Source organism: Gymnoscopelus microlampas, assembly GCF_963454915.1.
Source record: "Gymnoscopelus microlampas genome assembly, chromosome: 22".
NCBI classification, from domain to species: domain Eukaryota; kingdom Metazoa; phylum Chordata; class Actinopteri; order Myctophiformes; family Myctophidae; genus Gymnoscopelus; species Gymnoscopelus microlampas.
Genome location: NC_139959.1, coordinates 38,334,331 through 38,356,478, shown reverse-complemented (window position 1 = coordinate 38,356,478; position 22,148 = coordinate 38,334,331). Strand labels below are relative to the sequence as shown.

The following is a 22,148-nucleotide window of genomic DNA, read 5'->3' as shown; positions in this document are numbered from 1 at the left end:
CTATATAAAGCACTGACCCTGTAGCCCCGGATGCTAACTCAACATTAGGAACCCGTCCGTCTTTTTCAATAGATATGTCTTTTAATCCCGTCTGTGTCGGATTCTGTCGTAAATTCCCTGTATTTCTCAATGGGCGGTAGCGACGGGGCGCATGCGGTGAACGGCGATATTACACTCAATGTAAACCGAAAGTAAACGAGGGGGGGAACTGGCGCTCGGCCGCAGACGGGATTAAAACACATATCTATTGATAAATACGGACTAATACAGTGCACAAAGATCCCGAAGGGCGAGTTAACACCCAGGCCTACCGGGTAAGCACCTTTTATATCTTGCAATTGTACAGGTTCGGAGAAATACGAACTTTACGGGCGGATGTCCAGTGACAATCGGGGGGTAAAGCCCAAGACGATTTTTACTGTCTATGGTACTATGGCGTGAATGTAAACAGAACATTGTGTAATCATCAACGTGCATGAATGAATCAATGCAGAAACACAGTCTGCGACAATAACGTCATAAACATGTCATTTAATGAGGTGTCCCACACCTTGAAGAAGCCATGGTGTTATTGTTATTGTAAAGTGTGGACATTTAGATCAAAGGAAACAGAAACATTGTTACCTTGTTGTTCCTTGTCTTCCAGTGTGTCAGTGTGCACGATGCCACGCCCCCTGGACACACCCCCTTCCTGGCTAAAGCCTTGCTCACCGTGGAGGAGGGATGATGCCCTCTAGTGGTGGAGGACAGAGGTACAGCCCTCTTCATAAAGTGACAGAACCGTTATGTTTTAAAGGAGTAGTTCACCCAAAAAAGGACTTATTTTCTATCAATTACACACCCCATGAAGCATTGCATTCATGGACATTTTTTGTTTTTGTTGCATTCCTAAGCCAATAATTTGACGACCGGTGGAAAGATGCTAATGTATCCGGTAGGAGACTTAAAGGAGACTCTTTGAGTCTCCTACCGGAGAGACTGCCGGTCATCAAATTATTGGCTTAGTAAAACAACAAAAACTTTAAAAAAAATTGGGTGAACTTACTCCTTTAACTCTAGGGCCGTGGTTCTCAACCAGTGGTCCGAGGACCAGCAGTGGTCCTTGAGGGGATTCCAGGTGGTCCCCAGCTAGATGATGGAGAGTTGGTAACCAAATGGACCCTTATTATAGATCTTTAACTCTGGAGAGTGCAAAATGAAACCAAATGGTTTGGTTTTACACTCTCAAAAATTGTTAAACATCTGCATTACTTAATTAAAGAATTGTTATTTTGATCAATGTTGGCCTGTTATCTCTCCTATGGTACCAACATCAATACAGCATGGATTTGTGGACAAAATCGTATCCAACGATAACACAATATCTTATAATAAATAATGCATAAATAATGGATCTTGATATGAAAAGGGCTGAAAACCACTGCTCTATAGACCAATTATTTGTTTACCAACATTGAGGATGCACAGGTGATTGTTTCATGCAACCAATTCTCAACCTGTTGTTTCGGGGTGCGCTGGTTTCACCACACCCCAACCCCCTCTTGTGTGTTGGCTAGTGAGGCGCGTCCTAGCGAGACCTGACAGAATGGGTTTCATTGCGCGCACACTGGTTGCACGCATACTGGTTCTTATCAGTGTGACGTCGTTTGTTAAGGGGTCTATCGACAGAACAGACACATTCACTCACTGTTACAAAAGGAGGAATGCTGCCCTGCCCTCTAGAGGTGGAGGGCAGAGGTACAGCCCTCTTCAGTGACAGAAGCAGACACATTCACAGTGACAGGACAGGAGGGACAACACGACAGACAGACAGACAGGTTTACAAGGAAGCTGCCTCAAAGTAAGACTTTATTAACCTTTTAAACCTACGACCTTTTAACTTGTGTTTGAGTTTAAAGAAACAAGGATACAAAATGGGAAGTTATATATTTAATTCCCTATATTGTGTTTATAGACAGTTAGTTTGGGAGAAATTAAATAACTACACATTAAACACATGAACACATACTGTATTGTATGGACAACGTTTTAAGCCATAGTCAAGTGTCATGTATGTATGATAGAATAACTTAACATGAATAAAACCGTGTGTGTGTGTGTGTGTGTGTGTGTGTGTGTGTGTGTGTGTGTGTGTGTGTGTGTGTGTGTGTGTGTGTGTGTGTGTGTGTGTGTGTGTGTGTGTGTGTGTGTGTGTGTGTGTGTTTGTGTTGAGCCCATATACTTCTTATGTGGCATTGTGACATGCTGTGGGCTTGTAGTTCGCTGTTAATAATAATAATAATAATAATAATAACAACAATAATAATTGCAAAAATGTAACATTTTCGAATTTGCCCAAAATAGGGATGCCAGTCAAACATGAATATCAAACATATCACAGGGAAATGCATGTATTTAATTAAGCCTGACTAGAAAGCAGGGATAATGCAAGTAAATGTGAGCACTCGTCAAAAAACAATACATAAATAATACAAACTTTTACCCATGGTTCATAAATAGTTCTGGTGTATCACAAGATCACGACCAGCCACTCACTAGTGCTTGTGATCTTGTGATTTAGTAGATAGGATCAAACATATCCCCACCGGCCGTAAAAATGAATGGTTTCAATGTACAGACTATCATGTATAGTATATTGTTTAGACTGATGCTATATGTTCTTGGTTTACCTGTGATCCTAGTTTACCGAGCCACTACGCAGTTTCCACAGCCAGCTACGTACTTGTGGTTCTTATCTCATCAAAACACTGGACCTGTGTGTGACTGATAGTGTTCCTCTGTAGTGAGCCTACACAGCACCACCCTACAGACCCGGGCCTAGATTAGAAGCACCTAGACTGGGACCCTTAACCGTCTGTACATAAACAGACCCGAGTTGGAACTGCACTTTTTTCCACTCATTCCACTCATTTTCCACATGCATTTCCTATTGACATATTTGATATTCATGTTTGATAATGTCCAGTGTTTAACTATTTCATTAAGAATGTATGTTAAAAACATACCGGTTTTGTTAATACAAAACATAACTATCTGTATGGTAGAGTATGTTAATACATTAGACCCTGGTGTTGGATAGGATGTCGTACTGCCTTGCCTGCTGGCCTAGTATAGCTGTGTGACAAGTAACTGTTAAACTTCATGAAATTGTGGCACGCATCTCCCCTTGAACCCTGAAAACTGAACCTTGAACCCAGGCCAGGCAGGGATCTTATTAGCAGAGCGGTATAGATCAGTGGTTCTAAAACTATGGGTCAGGGCTCCCCAAATGTTTCTTTTCTTTTTGGGGGAAGGGTGGTTTCCAGATGAGATAATTTGCTTAAAAGACCACTTAACCCATTTTCAACCTATCTTCATATAATTGGTCCTCACTAATGCTCGTTATAGTATGGTACCATTTCTGTCTACTCGTCTGTGTCTCAGAGGAGGGCTGTGGACAGTTCAGAAGCCGCCTACCAGTGACGTAATCGATCGGGAATCCAAGATAATATGAAGTGCAGGCTTTCTATTCCTGGAAAGTTATCATGCTATAATGGAAGCAATTGTTCTCACGTTAATAAAAGCCTAGCGATGATGTCACCGGTAGGCGGGTTTCTGAAGTGTCCACTGCCCTCCTCTGAGACACAGACGGAGTAGATCATTTTTTTTACCATTTTATCATAAGCATAAGTAGGACCAATTATATGAAGACAGGTTGAAAATGGGTGAAGTCGTCCTTTAATGTGCAACATAGTTTTCTCACTCAACATATATATATTTTTTTATATCTGTTTATTGTTTTTTTTACAGTTTTTTTCTACATGAAATATCTGAGTACTTCATCCACCACTGACTGTGATGTATTTTATTTCAGGTTGTGAACATGTACCTTCCAGGTTGTGTTCTGGTGATATTGAGTGTATACGCAGCACACCCAGCGCTGGGTTACAGTGACGGCCTGGTGTCTGAGGCGTGTGCAGACATGACTCCTCAACATGGCTACGAGCCACAGGTTGGCCCACCTCCGTACGACATCCTGGTAGACAGCACCACGTTCAGTCCACACGGCAACATCACCGGTAACACTAGTTTACTATTTCAGTTGTTCTCAATATGTGGTCGGGACACATGCTTTCTTTGGGGGGTCCCCAGATGACAGTGAAGTGACAATTTAAGGACTTTTAAAACCTTTTTAATACCTCACAAGGAACAAAAACAAAGAAAAGATCCAGCTCACAACGTTGTGAGCTGGTAGATTGGCTATTTCCACTACTTTCGCGCGACACTGTTATACTTAAAAACATAAAAAGATGAAATATAGAGATGGTTTTTGATGGCAGCGAAGATATAAGACATTTACATATATAACATATATAAGATATATATAATTTACATATATAAGAAAACAAATAAGTTAAGCTAGAACACAACCTTTACTTTCTTACTCTCTCTACCCAGTGACATTACAGGTATCCATCTCCGGCTCGGCACACTTCAAAGGTTTCCTGATGGAGGCAAGGGATGCTGGGAGTTGTAGTACTCCTGCGGTGAAGGCTGGCAGGTGTCGTTCATCTGCCTTGGGTTCCTTCAGCCTGGTAGACCCCAGCACCACCCAGCTGCTGACGTGTGGCCAAACACCGGTACACACCCCCCCTGGCCGCACACACACACACACACACAGAAAAGGGTTTATCAAATAGATTAAAGCGATCTGATACTGGCTAGCTGATATCTGATATAGACAGACAGACGGACAGACGGGTAGACAGACACACACACACAGACTAAACAGATGCACAGAAGCTCACAGCTTGTAGATCAGTTATTTTCATTTTTATTTTTTATAATTAACAAATCCTAATCGATGCAAAAGTTTGAAATGATTGAGATATTGAGTCCAAGTCATATCACCCCGGCCCTAGATGTCCTGGCAGATAATTCTCAACATCAAACCGAGATATGAAAACCAAAACCAAAAAAAACAACAGAACTGTTCCTTTACAAGTGGCAGGACAGTAGAGCTTCACACAGAATATACAGCAAGTGTTGTAGTAAATAATGAATGGTTGTCATTTACCACTAAACACGTCCATTCCACACGCGACCAAAACTGAAGCACCTCACCATGGCTGTGAAGCCTCACTGAAAGCCCTCTCTGTGGGCTTTCCTCAACCTCGTCACGGCCACAAATTACTGTACAAATCTGTTTTCTGTGTCATTTTAAAGAAGTCATTTTGGAGTTTTTTGTGGCATTCTGAATTGAAACCCTGTCATTTTAAAGGCATCTGGAGTAAGTCACCGTAGCGGTTCCAAAAAGACCAGGGTGCAAGCGGTTTGGATGGCTGCAGAGAACCCTCCCGAAAGAGTGCAATTCTTGTGAGTATTTTCTTTCATTTTCTTTATACCGGTACACAATTTTTATTTGAAGACATTAGTTATTAGAGCCTGGCCAATATGTCGGCCGTTATCTGACTTTTATCATCACATCGTTATCTACAATTATGCAGCCGACGTGTTACAATCTTTAAAGTTTTAGAGTTGATCCATCTCTGTCTGTCTGTCTGTCTGTCTGTCTGTCTGTCTGTCTGTCTGTCTGTCCATCCATCTATCTAATCTGTATATACTTGCAGTGTAACGGTGGTCCACAGCTATGACACGTACTGGGTGAGGCATCCAGGCCCTGTGGTCTCTCTGAAAGGAGCCCCTACCAGGTCAACGGCGCCCCCTGTGGCCACCAGCACCACCAGCACCACCCCTGAAGACCCCACCTCCTCCACCCCTCTGTTCACTGCTGTAAGGCAATAATATCCGGTTATTTTTTACATGCATTACTTTTTTCTTTTGCGGTGCCAGCCGCTCATACATTTCACTGTGTGTGTTTGTGTGTGTGTCCATCCGTATGTATGACTATGTATGTCTGAGCACGGCTGCAGCTGCACCTTATTGCAACACAAAGATGCAACAATTACACTAATTAAACACACACAGGAGACACAGTGCAACACATATGTGCAGTGCACATTACACACACACACACACACACACACACACACACACACACACACACACACACACACACACACACACACACACACACACACACACACACCGGCCGGCACAGCACACGTGTGTGCGACGTGTGTGCGTCTGTTCAGACTGAACATCAGAACAGAACATCAGGACATTACTAATCGATTATTTTATTAAATTGTCAATCTTATTTTTTAGAATCGATTGAATCGATTCGTTCTTTTAACTGTTGCAGTCCTCCTAATCATCATCCTCCTCCTCCTCCTCCTCCTCCTCAGTTCTCGTCAGAGGGGTGTGGCACCAGGAAGACTTGTCTCAGAGACCCGGCAGGATGTGACCCGGGCTCCGACCATCACTGCTACTTCCTGTCGTTCAGCAGCGATGACGCGCCGGCGGGGACCAGCGTGACGTTCGAGCTCAGCGGACCCGCTGACGGATACGTGTCCTTCGCTCTGTCCCTGGACAAGTGGATGGTAGGCAGAGTTAATGCCAACTACCTGAAACTCAAATAAGGGACATCCGGCCAGGTGTCCCTTAATTCTAAGAAAATCAAGGGACGCCCAGAAACACAGCATATTTCATTTGGTGATTAATGCACATATTATCAATATCAAAATGTGTTTTCTTTTTTTAATAGCGGTACTCTGGCGGTGTTGTGTTTGTGTATTTGCAGGGAAATGACGACGCGTATCTGTGTGTGAGTGACGGAGACACAGTTCACATCAGTCCTGCATATATCACTGGACGCACTACCCCTGCACTGGAACCTGAGGTACCACACTACACACACACACACACACACACACACACACACACACACACACACACACACACACACACACACACACACACACACACACACACACACACACACATACACACACAGTTAGAAGGTGGGGGGTAGAGAAAGGGAGAGCAATGAGAAAACATAGGCAAGAAACAGATCAAAGGAAATAACAAAGATATTTACATTTATATAATACTGTAGCATAAAAAAGTACAGGTATGTACATATGATGTAAAAAAAAAGTTGCAGCTAGTAGTAGTAGTGGTGACTACTACAGTGAGCTGGACTGGGTTGAACTGGGATAAACTGAGCTAAACTGGGTTGAACTGAGCTGGGTTAAATTGGGTTAAACTGGGCGGAACTGGGTTGAACTGGGTTAAACTGGGTTGAACTGGGTTGAACTGGGATAAACTGGGTTGAACTGGGAAAAAACTGGGCTGTGCTTGTGTGTTTTCAGGACTTTCTGTGGGGGCGGGCCTGGAGACTGTCCGACGGCATCATCCAATGTCGTTTCCAAAGAAACATCCTCATCCCCCAGCAAGAGAACAGGTTCCGCTTAAACCACACCTACTTCCTGTTTCTGGCCTACGGCAAAGCTCAGCATGGTGAGTGGGTGCGTGTGTGCATGTGTGAATGGCTGCAGCATGGTTTGAGAACCAAGAATCAAGAGGGGTTTATTCTCGTCTCACTCATACAGATAGAAACAGTGAAATGTTGGAGCATTATGTCCGTAAGACTCTGCAACAAGACTGATCCCGACCACTCTATAGTATAGAGCAGGGGTCTTCAGCAGGGGGTCCGGGACCCCTAGGGGGTCCTCAGAGTTGCTACAGGGGGTCCGCCAAATCTCTGTGTGATAGGATCATTGTTTTTTACATTAACCACTTGAACCCTAGCATCCCTACTCTAAGGACAACTTTAGCCCAAAATAGCCGATCTACAAGCTCACAACGCCTCACAGCGCGAGGCGTTGCGAGCTTGTAGATCGGCTATTTTCGGTTTAAGTCGTTAAATGTCTGAAAATACACATTAACATGAATCCAACATCTATGAAAAGCTTTACTCTGCACAACAATTTTATGTAATATATAGTGGGGGTCCCTGCACATGCACGTACACGGTTGTACTTTCAGACATGTTAACCACTTAAGCCCTACATACTTCTCGTACGACGAATAGCGAATCTACTGTACAAGTGCATCTCTATCCTACAAACAAATAATTACAGCATCTAATTTACAAGCTCACAACATAGCCAGAGATCTGAGTTACAGTTTGAGTTTTCCCTTTAAACAGTGGATTCAAGGACTCCACAACCCAGAGTGTATTTTAACCACAGAATGAATGAATCACCTCTTTATTATAGTTCCAAGTGAGTGACTCCACACCACATTCACCACCATGTTAATCTGTCTGTGTGTTGTGTGACACAGGTTGTGACAGTGGTGGAAGAAGTAGTAGTTTGGGACGTAATGTATTGTAGTGCCTGCCTTCAACGGGTCTTCAGCGTTTTCAGGCTAAGTACCCCCTAGCTGAGAGAGAGATGAAGCAGGGACCCCCTCTATATTGTATAAAATTGAATTTCAGATTAACTTCTTTTTTTTTAACTTGGTCTGCTCTTTTTTCCCGGCGTTGTGAGCTTGTAGCTGCTATTTTTGGCTAAAGTTCTCCTCAGAATAGGGATGGTAGGGTTCAAGTGGTTAATGCATAAAAATCAAGTGGTTAATGTGATAAAAATCATATCACACAAAGATTTGGTGGCCCCCCTGTAGTAACTCTGCGGACCCCCTAAGGGTCAGGGAACCCCTGTTGAAGACCCCTGTTGTAGTGTTTTGTAAAAAAAAGAGAATCTACAAAGTAACTTTTAACTAAAGTTTTCAATTAATTGTAGTGGACTAAAAAAGTAAAGTAGAGAGACTAGTGGAGTAGTATAAAATACTGAAGAATTTAAATATTCAAGTAAAGTAGATGTACCTCAAAATACAGTACAGTACAGCATTTGAGTAAATGTACTTGTTCCTTTCCAGCACTGGTTGTGGGAACTACTGATAGTTTTGAACACAGCTGGGTGGCTGACTGCACTGTGCGCATGAGCCTCAAAGTGTCAGTTGTTGTTTTTAAATGTGACAGCTCACACAGCGTCAGTGTGTGTGTGTGTGTGTGTGTGTGTGTGTGTGTGTGTGTGTGTGTGTGTGTGTGTGTGTGTGTGTGTGTGTGTGTGTGTGTGTGTGTGTGTGTGTGTGTGTGTGTGTGTGTGTGTGTGTGTGTGTGTGTGTGTGTGTGTGTGTGTGTGTTTGCACGAGCGTGCATGCGTGCATCTCAGTGTGTGTGTATGTGGTGGTGACTCACTCTCTTTCTCTCACTCACACACACACACACACACACACACACACACACACACACACACACACACACACACACACACACACACACACACACACACACACACACACACACACACACACACACACACACACACACACACACACACACACACACACACACACACACACACACGAGTGCTGGAAGACTTATTGTTTTGACAGTGTGGAATGATTGCTTCCTTCCACTTGACAGTATGAAGCGACCATTGCACTGTTGTTTATTGAATATTATGGCATGTGTTATGAGCTGACAGCTCTGGCTGATATGAGAGGCTCTGATGGTGTATTTATAGAAACAGTGATTCTCAACCTGCGGGCCGTGAGGTTATTGCAGGTGGACCCCAAATAATTGGCAAAACACTTAAGATTTAAATGATAATACAACTTTAATATTTAAAAGATAATAATGTGATCATGTAAAAACGAAATAATTTGGATTCATTTGATTTACATTTGAAACATTGAAAAATGTGTTTTCATAGCAATACCATTAGATAAGAACTTAAAATGTACTATATTGGTTCCAATGATCCCATTTTTCCCCCCAGATTTATTTGTGACACTGTAGTATATCGAAGGAAGGCGGTGATTCATAAATACATGCAATTCAATTAAATTAACTAATTATTAACTATTAATGAATTTAAACTTAAAAAGTTAAAATATGGAGAGGTTTGTGCCCTAAAGCAAAGATGTCGAATAGTGTGACTGTCTTCATCCACAGGTTTGATCCACAGACATGAGCGCCAGCCTCTGATCTCCACCGATCAGACCCTGATCACCGGACCACCACGAGATCTGACCGGCTCCCACTCACCACTGCTCATTAAAATGCACGGTTTGTTCACCAACACGTCAAATAAGATAACACAACTTTAAGCACAATGTCACATACAGTAGTTATCTTGACTTCAATAGCATTATGGAGTGATTATTAGTCACTATAAGTGGTCAATGGGTACTTTAACCTTTTTCCAGTGTGCGTTGCAGAACACTGGAGAAAGTGTGTGTGTGCGCGCACGCGCATGCGTGTGTGCATGCATGTGTGCGTGCACGTGCATGCGTTTTATATAATACTATATACCGTCTCTAGTATTTATATTATGCTCTCTCCTTCAACCTAGTACATTTCTGTGCTGCATCATGGACAACCCAGCTTTCTCAGCTCTGCTTTGACGTCAGGCTCTCTGCACTTTTAAATCATAAATATAGTGTTTTCCACTATATTTAGAATAGTCTAATGATTAGAGACACCACAGGTGAGACACCACAGGTGTCGATTAGACTAATGGTGTCTTGTGTCTTGCCTTCACCGCTCGCAAACTAAGTGCTTCCGGACATTGTGCAGCCTTGAGAGAGCAATTTGACCCGCTGTGGTACACAGAATTCTAAAACATCTTGTTTTTATGGTGTGGCACCAAAGGGGCCAGCCGCCTAGAACTTTGGTGCAAAAAGTGTCCTTGTGCATGCCAATCCAAGCACCCATGGGTGCATGAAAAATGTCCTAGTGGCCCATGGACTATATATGTACGTATGTGTGTTCATAGGGGTGCTGATGCTGTGTGCTTGGATGGTGCTGGTCAGCACAGGAGTGCTGGTGGCTCGACATTACAAACAGCAGTGGACACACACCACACTGATGGGACACAAGCCCTGGTTCCAGGTCAGAATGACGTCTGCTTTCATCTCCTGAGAGCCTGACGGATGGATGCCAGGTCTTTGGATCCCCATTTTTGGGAGAATCCTAGATCAGTGGTTCCCAAACTCTTTTATCTTGAGTCGAGACCCAAAAGAGAAATTTGATGTTGTGATATTTTATCGAGTAACAGGGGTCTCCCTGTCTCTCCATCTCTTTAATAAAAAGAAAATAAATGTTCAGTTGGGTTGCCAATTTCATCCAATCAGTAGAGAGTGTCCAGTTCTGATTAGTGTCTGTCATCACTTCCAATTTCACTTTTCACTGTATTGAGTTTTCTCTCCTGATTTAAAATTGGTATTGTTTTGTGCTAGAGAGACGGGGAAACCCCTGTTAAAGAACAGACAGTCTATACAGTATAGCAAAGATTACTGTCACAATATATAGCTATTTAACACTTATTGTAACTTTTTTAAAACCCATTCAATCCGCGGCACTCGGTGCAGCGCTATGAGCTTGTAGATCTGCTATTTTTGAATAGCCAAAGAAATCTAAAATGACAGAGATGCGTTCCCGGATTTAATGGGTTAAAACATGTAATTGTTGTTCTAGGTGCATCGAGGGCTGATGGCGCTGGCTGTGAGTGTGACCTGTGTGGCGTTCGTTCTACCTTTCATATACAGAGGAGGATGGAGTAAGGTAACTATTGAACACTGTTTCTTTTTGCTTTTGTTTTGAGCTTGTAGATCTGCTATTTTCGACCAGCTCTTTATGACTGTGTGTATACTCACCAGCATTGGCAGGCATCTGAGTGTGTGTGTGCGTGTGCGTGTGTGTGTGTGTGTGTGTGTGTGTGTGTGTGTGTGTGTGTGTGTGTGTGTGTGTGTGTGTGTGTGTGTGTGTTCCACCTGTCCACCCATCTGTCTGGCCGATCGACTCATCTCTAACAATCCCAGAATCCTCTCTGCTGTGTGTGTGTGTGTGTGTGTGTGTGTGTGTGTGTGTGTGTGTGTGTGTGTGTGTGTGTGTGTGTGTGTGTGTGTGTGCGTGCGTGCGTGCGTGCGTGCGTGCGTGCGTGCGTGCGTGCGTGCGTGCGTGCGTGCGTGTCTAAGAATGAATTATGACTCAGTCTCAGCGTCACATGCTGTTTATCGTAGAGAGGGTTGGACAGTAACTAAGTACATTTACTTGAGTACTGTACTTAAGTTCATTTTTGCATTTGACTTTAACTCTGCTACATTTCAAATAGAATTATTGTACTTTTGACTCCACTACATATTAGACTCTTGGGTCCCAAACTTACCAAAAATATATTAGTGAAAATATCAGATTTAAAAAAATATATAATTTCTGAAAATGTACTTCGTAATTTGCACTTTTGAATACTACAAAGTATTTACTCAAGTACATACTTTGTCCACCACTGTGGGTGACACCAGCAACAGAGACAGAGTAGTGTTTGACAGTGTTAAATGCAGTCCACACAGCCAGACAGTGTCATGGTTTGTTGTGAGTGAGTCAGTGCAGGTTAACACACCAACCAGAGGATTAGCTGTGTGGTGTTTCATGTTCATGGCTGTCTGAACTCTCTGATCACAACCATGACAGTCTTACTGATGAGGAGTGAGTGATGGCAGCTGAGATGGGTCGATCCAATCCATGGGAATAGGGGGAGGGTTGCTGACTAGGATGAGTCTTTTCCACAGGGATATTCAAACATAAATATCAAACATTTCAAAAGGAAACGCATGTATTTAATTCTTAAGTCTGAACAGAAGTAGTGATAAAACATATCCCCACCAGACCGGCATACAAATGAATGACCGGGGGGGGGGGGGGGGGGGGGGGGGGGGTTAGTTACTGGTATATATCAAAAGCAGAGGCATATAGACAATTGGCACTGGGTGTAAAAAATAGGGTTACAGAATCGTGGGATAAAAAAAAAAGAAAAAAGCAGAGGCATGGATTCTCCCACCTTCCATTCCAAATCCAACCCTGAGTTTCGGAGTCTTCTTACCTCCTTGTAGTTTCATTACGGCCACTAGATGACCCCATAGCAACATGTTCCACTGATAATTAATTACAAACACAGTTACATGTGTGCATTTTCAAACAAGCAGACAATAGGGTTTCTTTTTTAAACTTTCAGAGGTGAAATCTGTAACTTTTATGAGTGCTGAATACCTGAGTATTGTGTGCGTGTGTACTGTGAATATCTGAATACTGAGAATGTGAGTATGGGAGTACAGAATATGAGAGTACAGAATATGTGATTACTATCTAATCAGTGTGCGTGTGCGTGTGCGTGCGTGTGTGTGCGTGCGTGCGTGTGTGTGTGTGTGTGTGTATGTTGTCAGCGTGCAGGCTCTCATCCCTACACAGGAAGTAGTGTCATGGTTCTGTCCATCATCCAACCAATTATGGCCGTGTTCCGACCCGCTCCAGAATCCTCCCGGTAAGACCCCCAACACATACACCTGATATACTCTCCATAGAAGGTAGCCGATCTATAAGTTCACAACCCGTTGCGTCCAGGAGCGACGCGGTCGTGCAACAAACTATATATCAGGCTTTTTACGTGGCGTGCCGAGAGCCTGTGGTGGGATCTCCTGATTCCAGGTGCCTTAATTTGTTCTCTCCGCAGGCGTTTCCTGTTCAACTGGATGCATCTGGCGACAGGCAGCGTGGCACAGGTCCTGGCTGGTGAGCATGATGAGGAATTCATTAATTCATTACATTATTAATGAATACAATGATTAATGAAGTAATTAATTCAGATTCTGTCTGGTGAACATGAGCGACAAACTAGCTGGAGGGATTGTTAAAGCCATGCACGCTCACCACAACGAGACAATGTTTGCTAACGTGCTCTAATGCTAAATCGTCATCATCATCGCCTTTATTTAAACTACAGGAGTACAGTTGAGGGGCAAGCCCTCATTTTCAATGTAGCGAGGTTACAATAATAGTCACAATCCAAATCCATTACAGATTGACAAGGAATGTGAATCAGAGTGCATCACAAAATAAAAAAACTTAGACATTACCTAAAACGGGTGCATTTCTCCTTTCCGACATGTCGCCTTTCCGACGTTGACGAACCCTATACCTAACCCCAACCCTAACCCTAACCGCACGCGGAAGCCACTAGTCGGAGTGGTGAGATGTCGGAATGGAGAGTGAACACCACCTAAAACAAGTCAACTAAAACAAAATAACTTAATTTAAACCTGTGCAATCACGGTTAAAACGGTTTAAGGACCGTTTCTCTGAACTGACCAAATGATGGCAAGGAGCTGATCTTTTTAAAGACTTTTGAAGCTCATTCCAGGAAGTTGGGCCGCTGACAGAGAAAGCTGCCTTGCCTCATAAAGTGCACAGTGGTGGGTGCCATAATTATCATCAGTAATCCACCTCAAGGCAGAGTGGTAGACAGTGTCGAGGCGCTTTAAAAGTGATGGTGCGGCAATGCTATAAATAATGTCACCACAGTCCAGGACTGAGAGGAAAGTGGCCTCAATAATAGTTTTTTATTTATTTACTGGAAACAGGAAAACATGTTTTATGGTTGAAGATGTCTTCTAGTCTCGTGATCTCTGATTCTCTCTCCTCTCCTCTCCTCCTCAGTGACCAGTATCGTCCTGGGAGTTAACCAGCAGGCATTGCTGTTAGCAGGTGGCTGGTGTACCTGCGTGCTGGGTGGATGGTTGCTGTGGATTATTCTGACAGACCTGCTTCTCCTCATCCACTCTCACATGTGCAGCATGACAGGTACTGACACAATACAATTACTCAAGCTCTGTACTTGAGTAATTGTAATTGTAGTACAGTTTGAGGTGCATTTACTTTGTATGTCCATTTTTCAATGCTTTCCACATCTCAGAGGCAAATGTACTGTGAATATAATTTGATGCCTTTTGTACGTTTATTCAGGTAAAGTAGTGTGTTATATATAGAGTATTTCTACATTGTGGTATTAGTACTTTTACTTAAGTAAACACATATAAAATGAATTAAAAATGTGGGTGTTCATACCAAAACACCATGGGCCCTATTTTCGCTGGTGCCTTACCCATTATCCCTAAAATTCTTTGCCATTTTGTACTATTTTTAAAGACATTTTCAAATAGTTCAACTAGCAGATCTACATCGACACGTTGTGCTTGTAGATTGGCTATTTGAACTATTTAAAAATGTTTTTAAAAATAGTAAAAAATGGCAAAGATGTTTAGGGATAATGGGTAAGGCACCGGCGAAAATAGGGCCCTAAATCTTACATAGACAGTAACAGTAATAGTTATAAACCGATTTGTAGTCTCCAGGTACTTAGCCTACGGTATGTTCCTTGCATTGGCGTTATAGCAAGGGTGTCCGCTCCTAATTCCGACATCCCATTATCCCGACTGTTAGTGTGAGGTTAGGGTGGGGGATAGGGTTAGTTATAATGGGGGCCAGTCGGACCAACAGGGACGTCGGAATAATGGGATGTCGGAAGAATGACATGTTACCATGGCAAACTGCTGGTGTTGACCTTGCTGTACAATCCAGGGACCAATGTGACGTCTACATGTATTATGTCCATGTGGGTGGGTGAAACTACATACATAATGACTCCATGGATGTGTGTATAGAGGTGTGTGATGGCCATGTTGTAAACGGCTTTAAAATGTCAGCCTTATTCCTTAGTCTTTTAATGGCATGACATTGTCATGGTTTCAGAGCGTGTGTGTGCCTGTGTGCGTGCCTGCGTGTGTGTGTGCGTGTGTGTTTCCACGCCTGCATATACTACTCGGCACATTTACACCTCACTTATTACAGTAATCATATACAGTAATAAGTGTTGGGCATGGCATCACGAGGGGGCAAGAGGACGCTTTTTAAAGCTGGATTTACACTACAGGAGTATCAGGTTGCATCATCACACACATAAAGGGTAATCTTATAAGATTCTCTTCTCTCTAATCTTAAACATGCACACACTCATGGAGATTTAAAGTGGCCCCTGGGTCCCACAGGCACACTGTTGCTCCAATAAGCACCAAACTTGGCACAAACGCTGTTCAGGGATCTGCCATGACAATAGTTACACCAGTTTCTAACATTTCAAATGGCCATAATTCGGTCCCCATTGCTCTGATCAGCGCGATATAGGACTGGATTTCTAGTTGTAGAAATTCACGGAATGAGGAACGAGAGAGAAAATTAAATTCAATTTTATTATAGTGCCAAATCACTGCAAGTTGTCTCAAGACACTTTACAGAGCACCCACATTGCTGTCTCACCCATGATCTGTCCATAGGAAGCAAAACATGCCTGAACAGTTGTTATATTGTTGATCTGTCCACAGGAAGCAGTGAGGACAAAGAAAGCTTGTTATCCCATCAAGAGCGTCACAAACACCAAGGGGTGAGTGTCACACATTCAACACATACTACCCAGGGGGCAAAGGGGGGTGTGCTGCATTTGCCCTGCCATCAAAGGTTGGCCACCAGAAATAATATCTATGACCCTCTAGGATCACAATCTATATGGACAACCCGGTCAATTTTTTGCTGGAAATCCAATATGGCCGCCTCAATATTGGCCCCTATCAGAAAACAGCTTTGGCGATAACGTTTGAACCAGATGGGCTAAAAATGCAAACTTGGTGTCTATTTCATGGTTTCAGAGCATGAGAAACTCAATGGAATACTTATCTTTATGATTAGGTGTGTCTGGACCTTTACTTTGTGTATTTCCAAGATGGACGCCACCCGAAAATGAGTTTTACTATGACTTTTACAGTGACAGCTAACTGTTATGGCAAAAAGTCTGCTTTTTAAGCAATATGAACACATTTGGTCAGTTTGAGCTTTCATTTCTATGTTGTCAATATGGCTGCAGTCATAAATAATGTATGGTATTACATTTTTGCTCAGATTCTATCTATAGTTGTGGGGATGATTGCAGTGAAAAATCAGAGAAAAAGCCCACAATGTATCTTATGTATCATTTTAATAAACTAACTACAATATAAACAGACACATGTACACTCCAAGACTTGCCAAAAACTTCAACTTTAGGGCTATACAAATTAACATAGTGGTATGCATTCAAGTAACATAACAAAATATAGACTACTTAGTGACAAACAGAGTAAAAGCGGATTTGAGGTTGCCTACAAAAGGTTCATTTTGACCTCTATGGTGCTGTCTTGCCTGCTTCTAAAGCCAATGATACTATGGTACAATGCTATTCACTGTCACTGTTGTCACGTGTTGCACTGATCCTGCTGCATCGTGTCTCCAGTCCCTGGCAACGGCATCCTAAGTAGCATAGAATTTCCTTCTTTGCACAGGAACAGTTTTTCTGGCAGCCTTTGATACAGCTGCATGATATTGCCTTGTTCATTGACACAGGCCAGGCTGGCTCGGTAGATGCAAGGGGGACTGCATTGCTAGCACTGAGAGACCATCGACTCTGCGAAAGAGGGAATATCCGGCTTGGCGATGTGTGCACATTTATCTATTATGGTTGCTAGAGCAGCTCTTCTCAGGTGCAGGTCAAAGGCATTCTCTGTCGGGGGCAGCAGCTTTAAGAGGGTTGATCTATTATTGAGGAACTTGTACACTTGGGGGCGGCCATAGCTGAGTGGTTAGTGAGCCCGCCTAGGGAGCCAGAGGCCCTGGTTGCCCCAGGTTCGATTCCAGGCCATCCCAGCATGTGTGTCGATGAAATGAAATTTGTCCCTGAGCAAGACTCTTAACCCCTAATTGCTCACAGGTTCTCATTGGAAACAAGACCGCAAGGACTTTCATGAACAACCTGTTAAAAGGAATTATCCTTATCCTTTAAAGGAATTATCCTTATCCACACTCTAAGCTTACTCAGGTCAAAATCCTCCGGGTGGTCCGCTTTGGATGTATATACAGCAATTGTGAGGTCTTGTGCCTGATTGATGACGTCATCTGAGAGGGAATCAGTGCAGGGAGATCCAGACACATGCTGGCCTTGAACCATGCCTTCTTCCCAGTGAAGAAGGGATAGCTAGTGGTATCTCTGCCACTTAAACTATGGATAAAGGGCAGGGCACGACACCGTGCGAGCCCCAGTGCTGATACCATTTGATGGATAGGAAGGTAGGAATTTTGCTCTGTTCTCACCCACAGCTCTGGAAGGCATCTGAGATGGGTTGCTTTATAGTAAAGGCACATGATGATGATGTCTGTGTCATTGGCATGGATGACAACTCTGTCAACTTTGTCATTCTGGACACTGTACAGGGTGTGGAGTATTATTCTTGTATCAGCCTCCTGTTGTGTGGATTCTAGTGCAGGGACATCTTCAATAGACCCCTCCTTGATCACCACACTCATTGTCTCTTCTTTAAACCCCCCACCCAGGTAAAGATGTGTTGGAACAAGGGCCGACTTAAGTTTCTCATTTTCACACCATTCGTCACAGAGGAAACTCAATAGGTTTGCCTTGTTAGCTGACACAGCAAAAAACTCCCGAGGATCTGGAGCTGTGTAATGCATACTGACTTCATATTCTTTGGAAGGTTTTGGTCGAGCATATCTGTGTTCTTGCTCAGCTGTCTTAAGACTAGGTCCACTGTACCGGTCACAACAGAAGTGAATGATCTCTGTGCCAGCAGGCACATCATTCAACAGCAGACGTTGGTATTGTTCAGCGATTGTTCCAAATGCTTCACCTTTCAGGAACGACCAATGGCGTATGGCATACATGGCATCAATAACTACTGCTGTTTTTCTGTCTTCTGTAGGCAGGTCAGGGATGAATGCAACTTTGGTCTCCTCTTTCAGGACCTTCACAAGGCTTGCCTTGGTACCTGTTCTCATCCTGCCATCTTCCTGGAAGAGGGAAGGGGGGGAAGTCACTGCACTCGTGGTTGCCTATAAAGTCAACAAGGTTGAGTTCTCCACCACTGGCTATGATTTGGGTCATGCGCAGGAGGGCAGTAATTTCATTGCTCTTGCCAGGTGCTGAGGTTTTCCCCTTCGATTTTTTGGATTTTGTGTTTTGAGTCTGGAAAGTGTTAAGCTTCATTATGCTTGTCTTCTTCTGATCACTGGACAGTGATTCACACAGTGCCTTCAGACCCAGTTCTTTCACACTCATCAAGTCGTCCTTGACTGTGGAATCAGCACACTGTCCTGTAGATATGTTGATCATGGATGATGTGCTCACTGTAAATGGGTTAGTCTCCACTGCTGCCATGACCTTGACTACCATCTCTGCATCCCGGGTTACACGACTCTGACCAGACTCATGGTGTGGGTTGGAGGAGTGGAGGTGGAGCATAGACTTGAGCTCTGCAGAGACAGCTGCAGTGAGTGGTTTTGTGTAGACCCATTTTGTCCGGGCAGCAGGGCTGAGTGTAATGCCATCCAGACCGCTTGCTTCCTTGGCATCAGCATTATAGGTCTGCTCCAGTAGCATGTCAAGAGCAACACTGTTGTGGCTGCCATCTGCTCGTCTGCCAACAAATACACCTGCCATCAGTGCTTCATGTACCTCTGAAGCTGTTTCTGGTAGTTTCTTCATCTCAGCCAAATACAGAGGTAAAGATTGCTGCCCGTACTTGTAGTGGCCTGCTGCAGTGAGGTAGGGTAGCATTCTTGCTGATTCACAGAGATGTCCTGTCCAGTCACCTTCCCGATCGTAGTAGATAAACCTTTGGAGAATATCTGACATCTCCAGGAAGGTTGCCCAGAGGACTGCAGTTGGTTGCCCATTCAATGATTCCTGAAAAAGCAGCAGCTGCTCTCCTAGGACTGCCATCTCTGGACGCCTCGCCTGGATAGCAATGCAGTCCCCCTTGCATCTACCGAGCCAGCCTGGCCTGTGTCAATGAACAAGGCAATATCATGCAGCTGTATCAAAGGCTGCCAGAAAAACTGTTCCTGTGCAAAGAAGGAAATTCCATGCTACTTAGGATGCCGTTGCCAGGGACTGGAGACACGATGCAGCAGGATCAGTGCAACACGTGACAACAGTGACAGTGAATAGCATTGTACCATAGTATCATTGGCTTTAGAAGCAGGCAAGACAGCACCATAGAGGTCAAAATGAACCTTTTGTAGGCAACCTCAAATCCGCTTTTACTGTTTGTCACTAAGTAGTCTATATTTTGTTATGTTACTTGAATGCATACCACTATGTTAATTTGTATAGCCCTAAAGTTGAAGTTTTTGGCAAGTCTTGGAGTGTGCATGTGTCTGTTTATATTGTAGTTAGTTTATTAAAATGATACATAAGATACATTGTGGTCTTTTTCTCTGATTTTTCACTGCAATCATCCCCACAACTATAGATAGAATCTGAGCAAAAATGTAATACCATGCATTATTTATGACTGCAGCCATATTGACAACATAGAAATGAAAGCTCAAACTGACCAAATGTGTTCATATTGCTTAAAAAGCAGACTTTTTGCCATAACAGTTAGCTGTCACTGTAAAAGTCATAGTAAAACTCATTTTCGGGTGGCGTCCATCTTGGAAATATGCAAAGTAAAGGTCCAGACACACCTAATCATAAAAATAAGTATTCCATTGAGTTTCTCATGCTCTGAAACCATGAAATAGACACCAAGTTTGCATTTCTAGCCCATCTGGTTCAAAAGTTATCGCCAAAGCTATTTTCTGATAGGGGCCAATATTGAGGCGGCCATATTGGATTTCCAGCAAAAAATTGACCGGGTTGTCCATATAGGTTGTGATCCTACTGGGTCATAGATATTATTTCTGGTGGCCAACCTTTGATGGCAGGGCAAATGCAGGTTTCCAAAAAAAGGGGGGGTTTGCCCCCTGGGTATACTGTAAGGGCTGCAACAGTACACTTAATCCCCTCAGGGCTTTATACTAGTGACTTCTTCTGCCACTCTTTGTCTATCTTTGCTGAAAATAGCAAATGCTTTGCAATCTGCTATTTTCTGCAAAAGTTCTCCAGAATGCGGTATCGAACTAATCGATTTAATTATTTAAAAAAAGATAATTAATAAGTTAATAAAATAATGTATCTGTTTTGAGCTTGTAGATCAGTTATTTTCAATTGGTCGAAATAATAGATTTTTTTTTCAAGTTTCAAGTGTTTAAACGGTTCCTCATTTTGCTAGGGACCCCCTGGAACCCCCTAAACCTAAAGGACCCCCGGGGGTCCCCGGACCCCACTTTGAGAACCACTGTTTTAAGTAACTTCTTTGTGTGTATGAGCGAGCTATGGGATACCTGAATTTACCGTCTGTCTGTCTGTCTGTCTGTCTGTCTGTCAGGTACAGTTTAAAACTGTGATGCTGGTGGTTTTCCTGGTTGGGCATGCAGGGTTCCTGGGTGTGATGGTGACCGCTATAATCAATCTATAACCTTAATCTTTGTTATGATGTTTTTTGATTGATTGAATCCTTTATTAACAGTTTTTAAAGACAAGCACAGGGAAGTACAGTTCAATACAAGATGTAATGCATCTTTGCTTTCAGGTGGAAACCTTGTAGCCAAAAAACTACTTTTCAGGAAATGGAAAAAATAACCTGTGTTCCAATGGATCCAATGTAATTTAGTCACAAGCTCTTGTCGATCATTTTCATTGGTTAAATATCTATAAAAACCCACACACAATAGATCTGCTATTTTAGCTACTTTTGTGTTACACTGTACATAATATGACATTAATTTACCAAAGAATATTGAAATATGGAGATACAAGGTTTCTGCCCAACAGCAACTTAGACATCGCACTGTTCCTATAATAAACTAGACACATTTTAGTGCGCGGCACCGGAGGTTCCGGATGTAGGTGCTGGCCGCCTGTAAATGTATTTCCGCTCCGACCGGATCAGAAACCCGAAAATGGTATTGATCCCAGGCTATTTCTCACCTACCGTTTGATTAGTTATGTCCCCCACCTATGTCCTGTTGTCTCTTAGCCAATTGTGTGTTAATTACCATTTGTGTTCACCTGTGTCCAGTTAACCTGGGTATATTTAAACCCACTGTTCTCTCAGTTCCCTGTTAGTTTGTAACTGTTGTTGCTGTGTGCTGTGGTTGATTGTGTTCAGTTCTACTCCTCACATTTATTCTCCATGTGTTCCTGGGTTTTTGTGAATAAATCCTTGTGCATTTGACCTGCCCTGCTCCTGCCTGTCTGTCCTGCATTTGGGTCCTACTTCTCTCGAGTTGCACCGTGACAGTACAAACCAGCCAAAAATTGACCCAGCAGAACAGCAACGTTTTCAGTGAAAGGTGGTGAATTTGAAAAGAGTTTTTTTCCCCCGACCCAGCAGCTGTGGTTCCAGGAAAGGCCATGCCTTGTTCTCACCTACCCATGTTC

General features: G+C 43.1%; 1 protein-coding gene across 3 annotated transcripts; it reads left to right on the top strand.

The window, feature by feature from the left end:
- Positions 1-185: 185 nt before the first annotated feature.
- Positions 186-21,942, top strand: frrs1b (ferric-chelate reductase 1b). Of its 3 annotated transcripts, XM_084048386.1 has the most exons (17): positions 186-314; positions 647-752; positions 3,854-4,058; positions 4,438-4,619; positions 5,261-5,355; positions 5,610-5,772; positions 6,288-6,482; positions 6,683-6,781; positions 7,254-7,401; positions 9,905-10,018; positions 10,728-10,843; positions 11,429-11,515; positions 13,174-13,271; positions 13,461-13,519; positions 14,444-14,587; positions 16,165-16,223; positions 21,094-21,942. In XM_084048386.1, the coding sequence occupies exons 3-17, from the start codon at positions 3,863-3,865 to the stop codon at positions 21,181-21,183; spliced, it is 1,845 nt and encodes a 614-aa protein (XP_083904512.1). In that variant the 5' UTR covers positions 186-314; positions 647-752; positions 3,854-3,862; the 3' UTR covers positions 21,184-21,942. The 3 variants fall into 3 exon arrangements, with proteins under 3 accessions (XP_083904512.1, XP_083904513.1, XP_083904511.1); XM_084048387.1 differs by lacking the exons at positions 186-314; positions 647-752 and adding an exon at positions 1,680-1,840 and having other exon boundaries at positions 21,100-21,942; XM_084048385.1 differs by lacking the exons at positions 186-314; positions 647-752 and adding an exon at positions 1,680-1,840.
- The last annotated feature ends 206 nt before the right edge of the window (positions 21,943-22,148 follow it).

Bases quoted from the DNA above. Each gene is read 5' to 3' on its own strand.
- frrs1b (XM_084048386.1), top strand. From the start codon at position 3,863: ATGTACCTTCCAGGTTGTGTTCTGGTGATATTGAGTGTATACGCAGCA. The intron at 5,356-5,609 runs GTGAGTATTTTC...ATATACTTGCAG, and splicing joins CCCGAAAGAGTGCAATTCTT to TGTAACGGTGGTCCACAGCT. The intron at 10,844-11,428 runs GTCAGAATGACG...TTGTTGTTCTAG, and splicing joins GACACAAGCCCTGGTTCCAG to GTGCATCGAGGGCTGATGGC.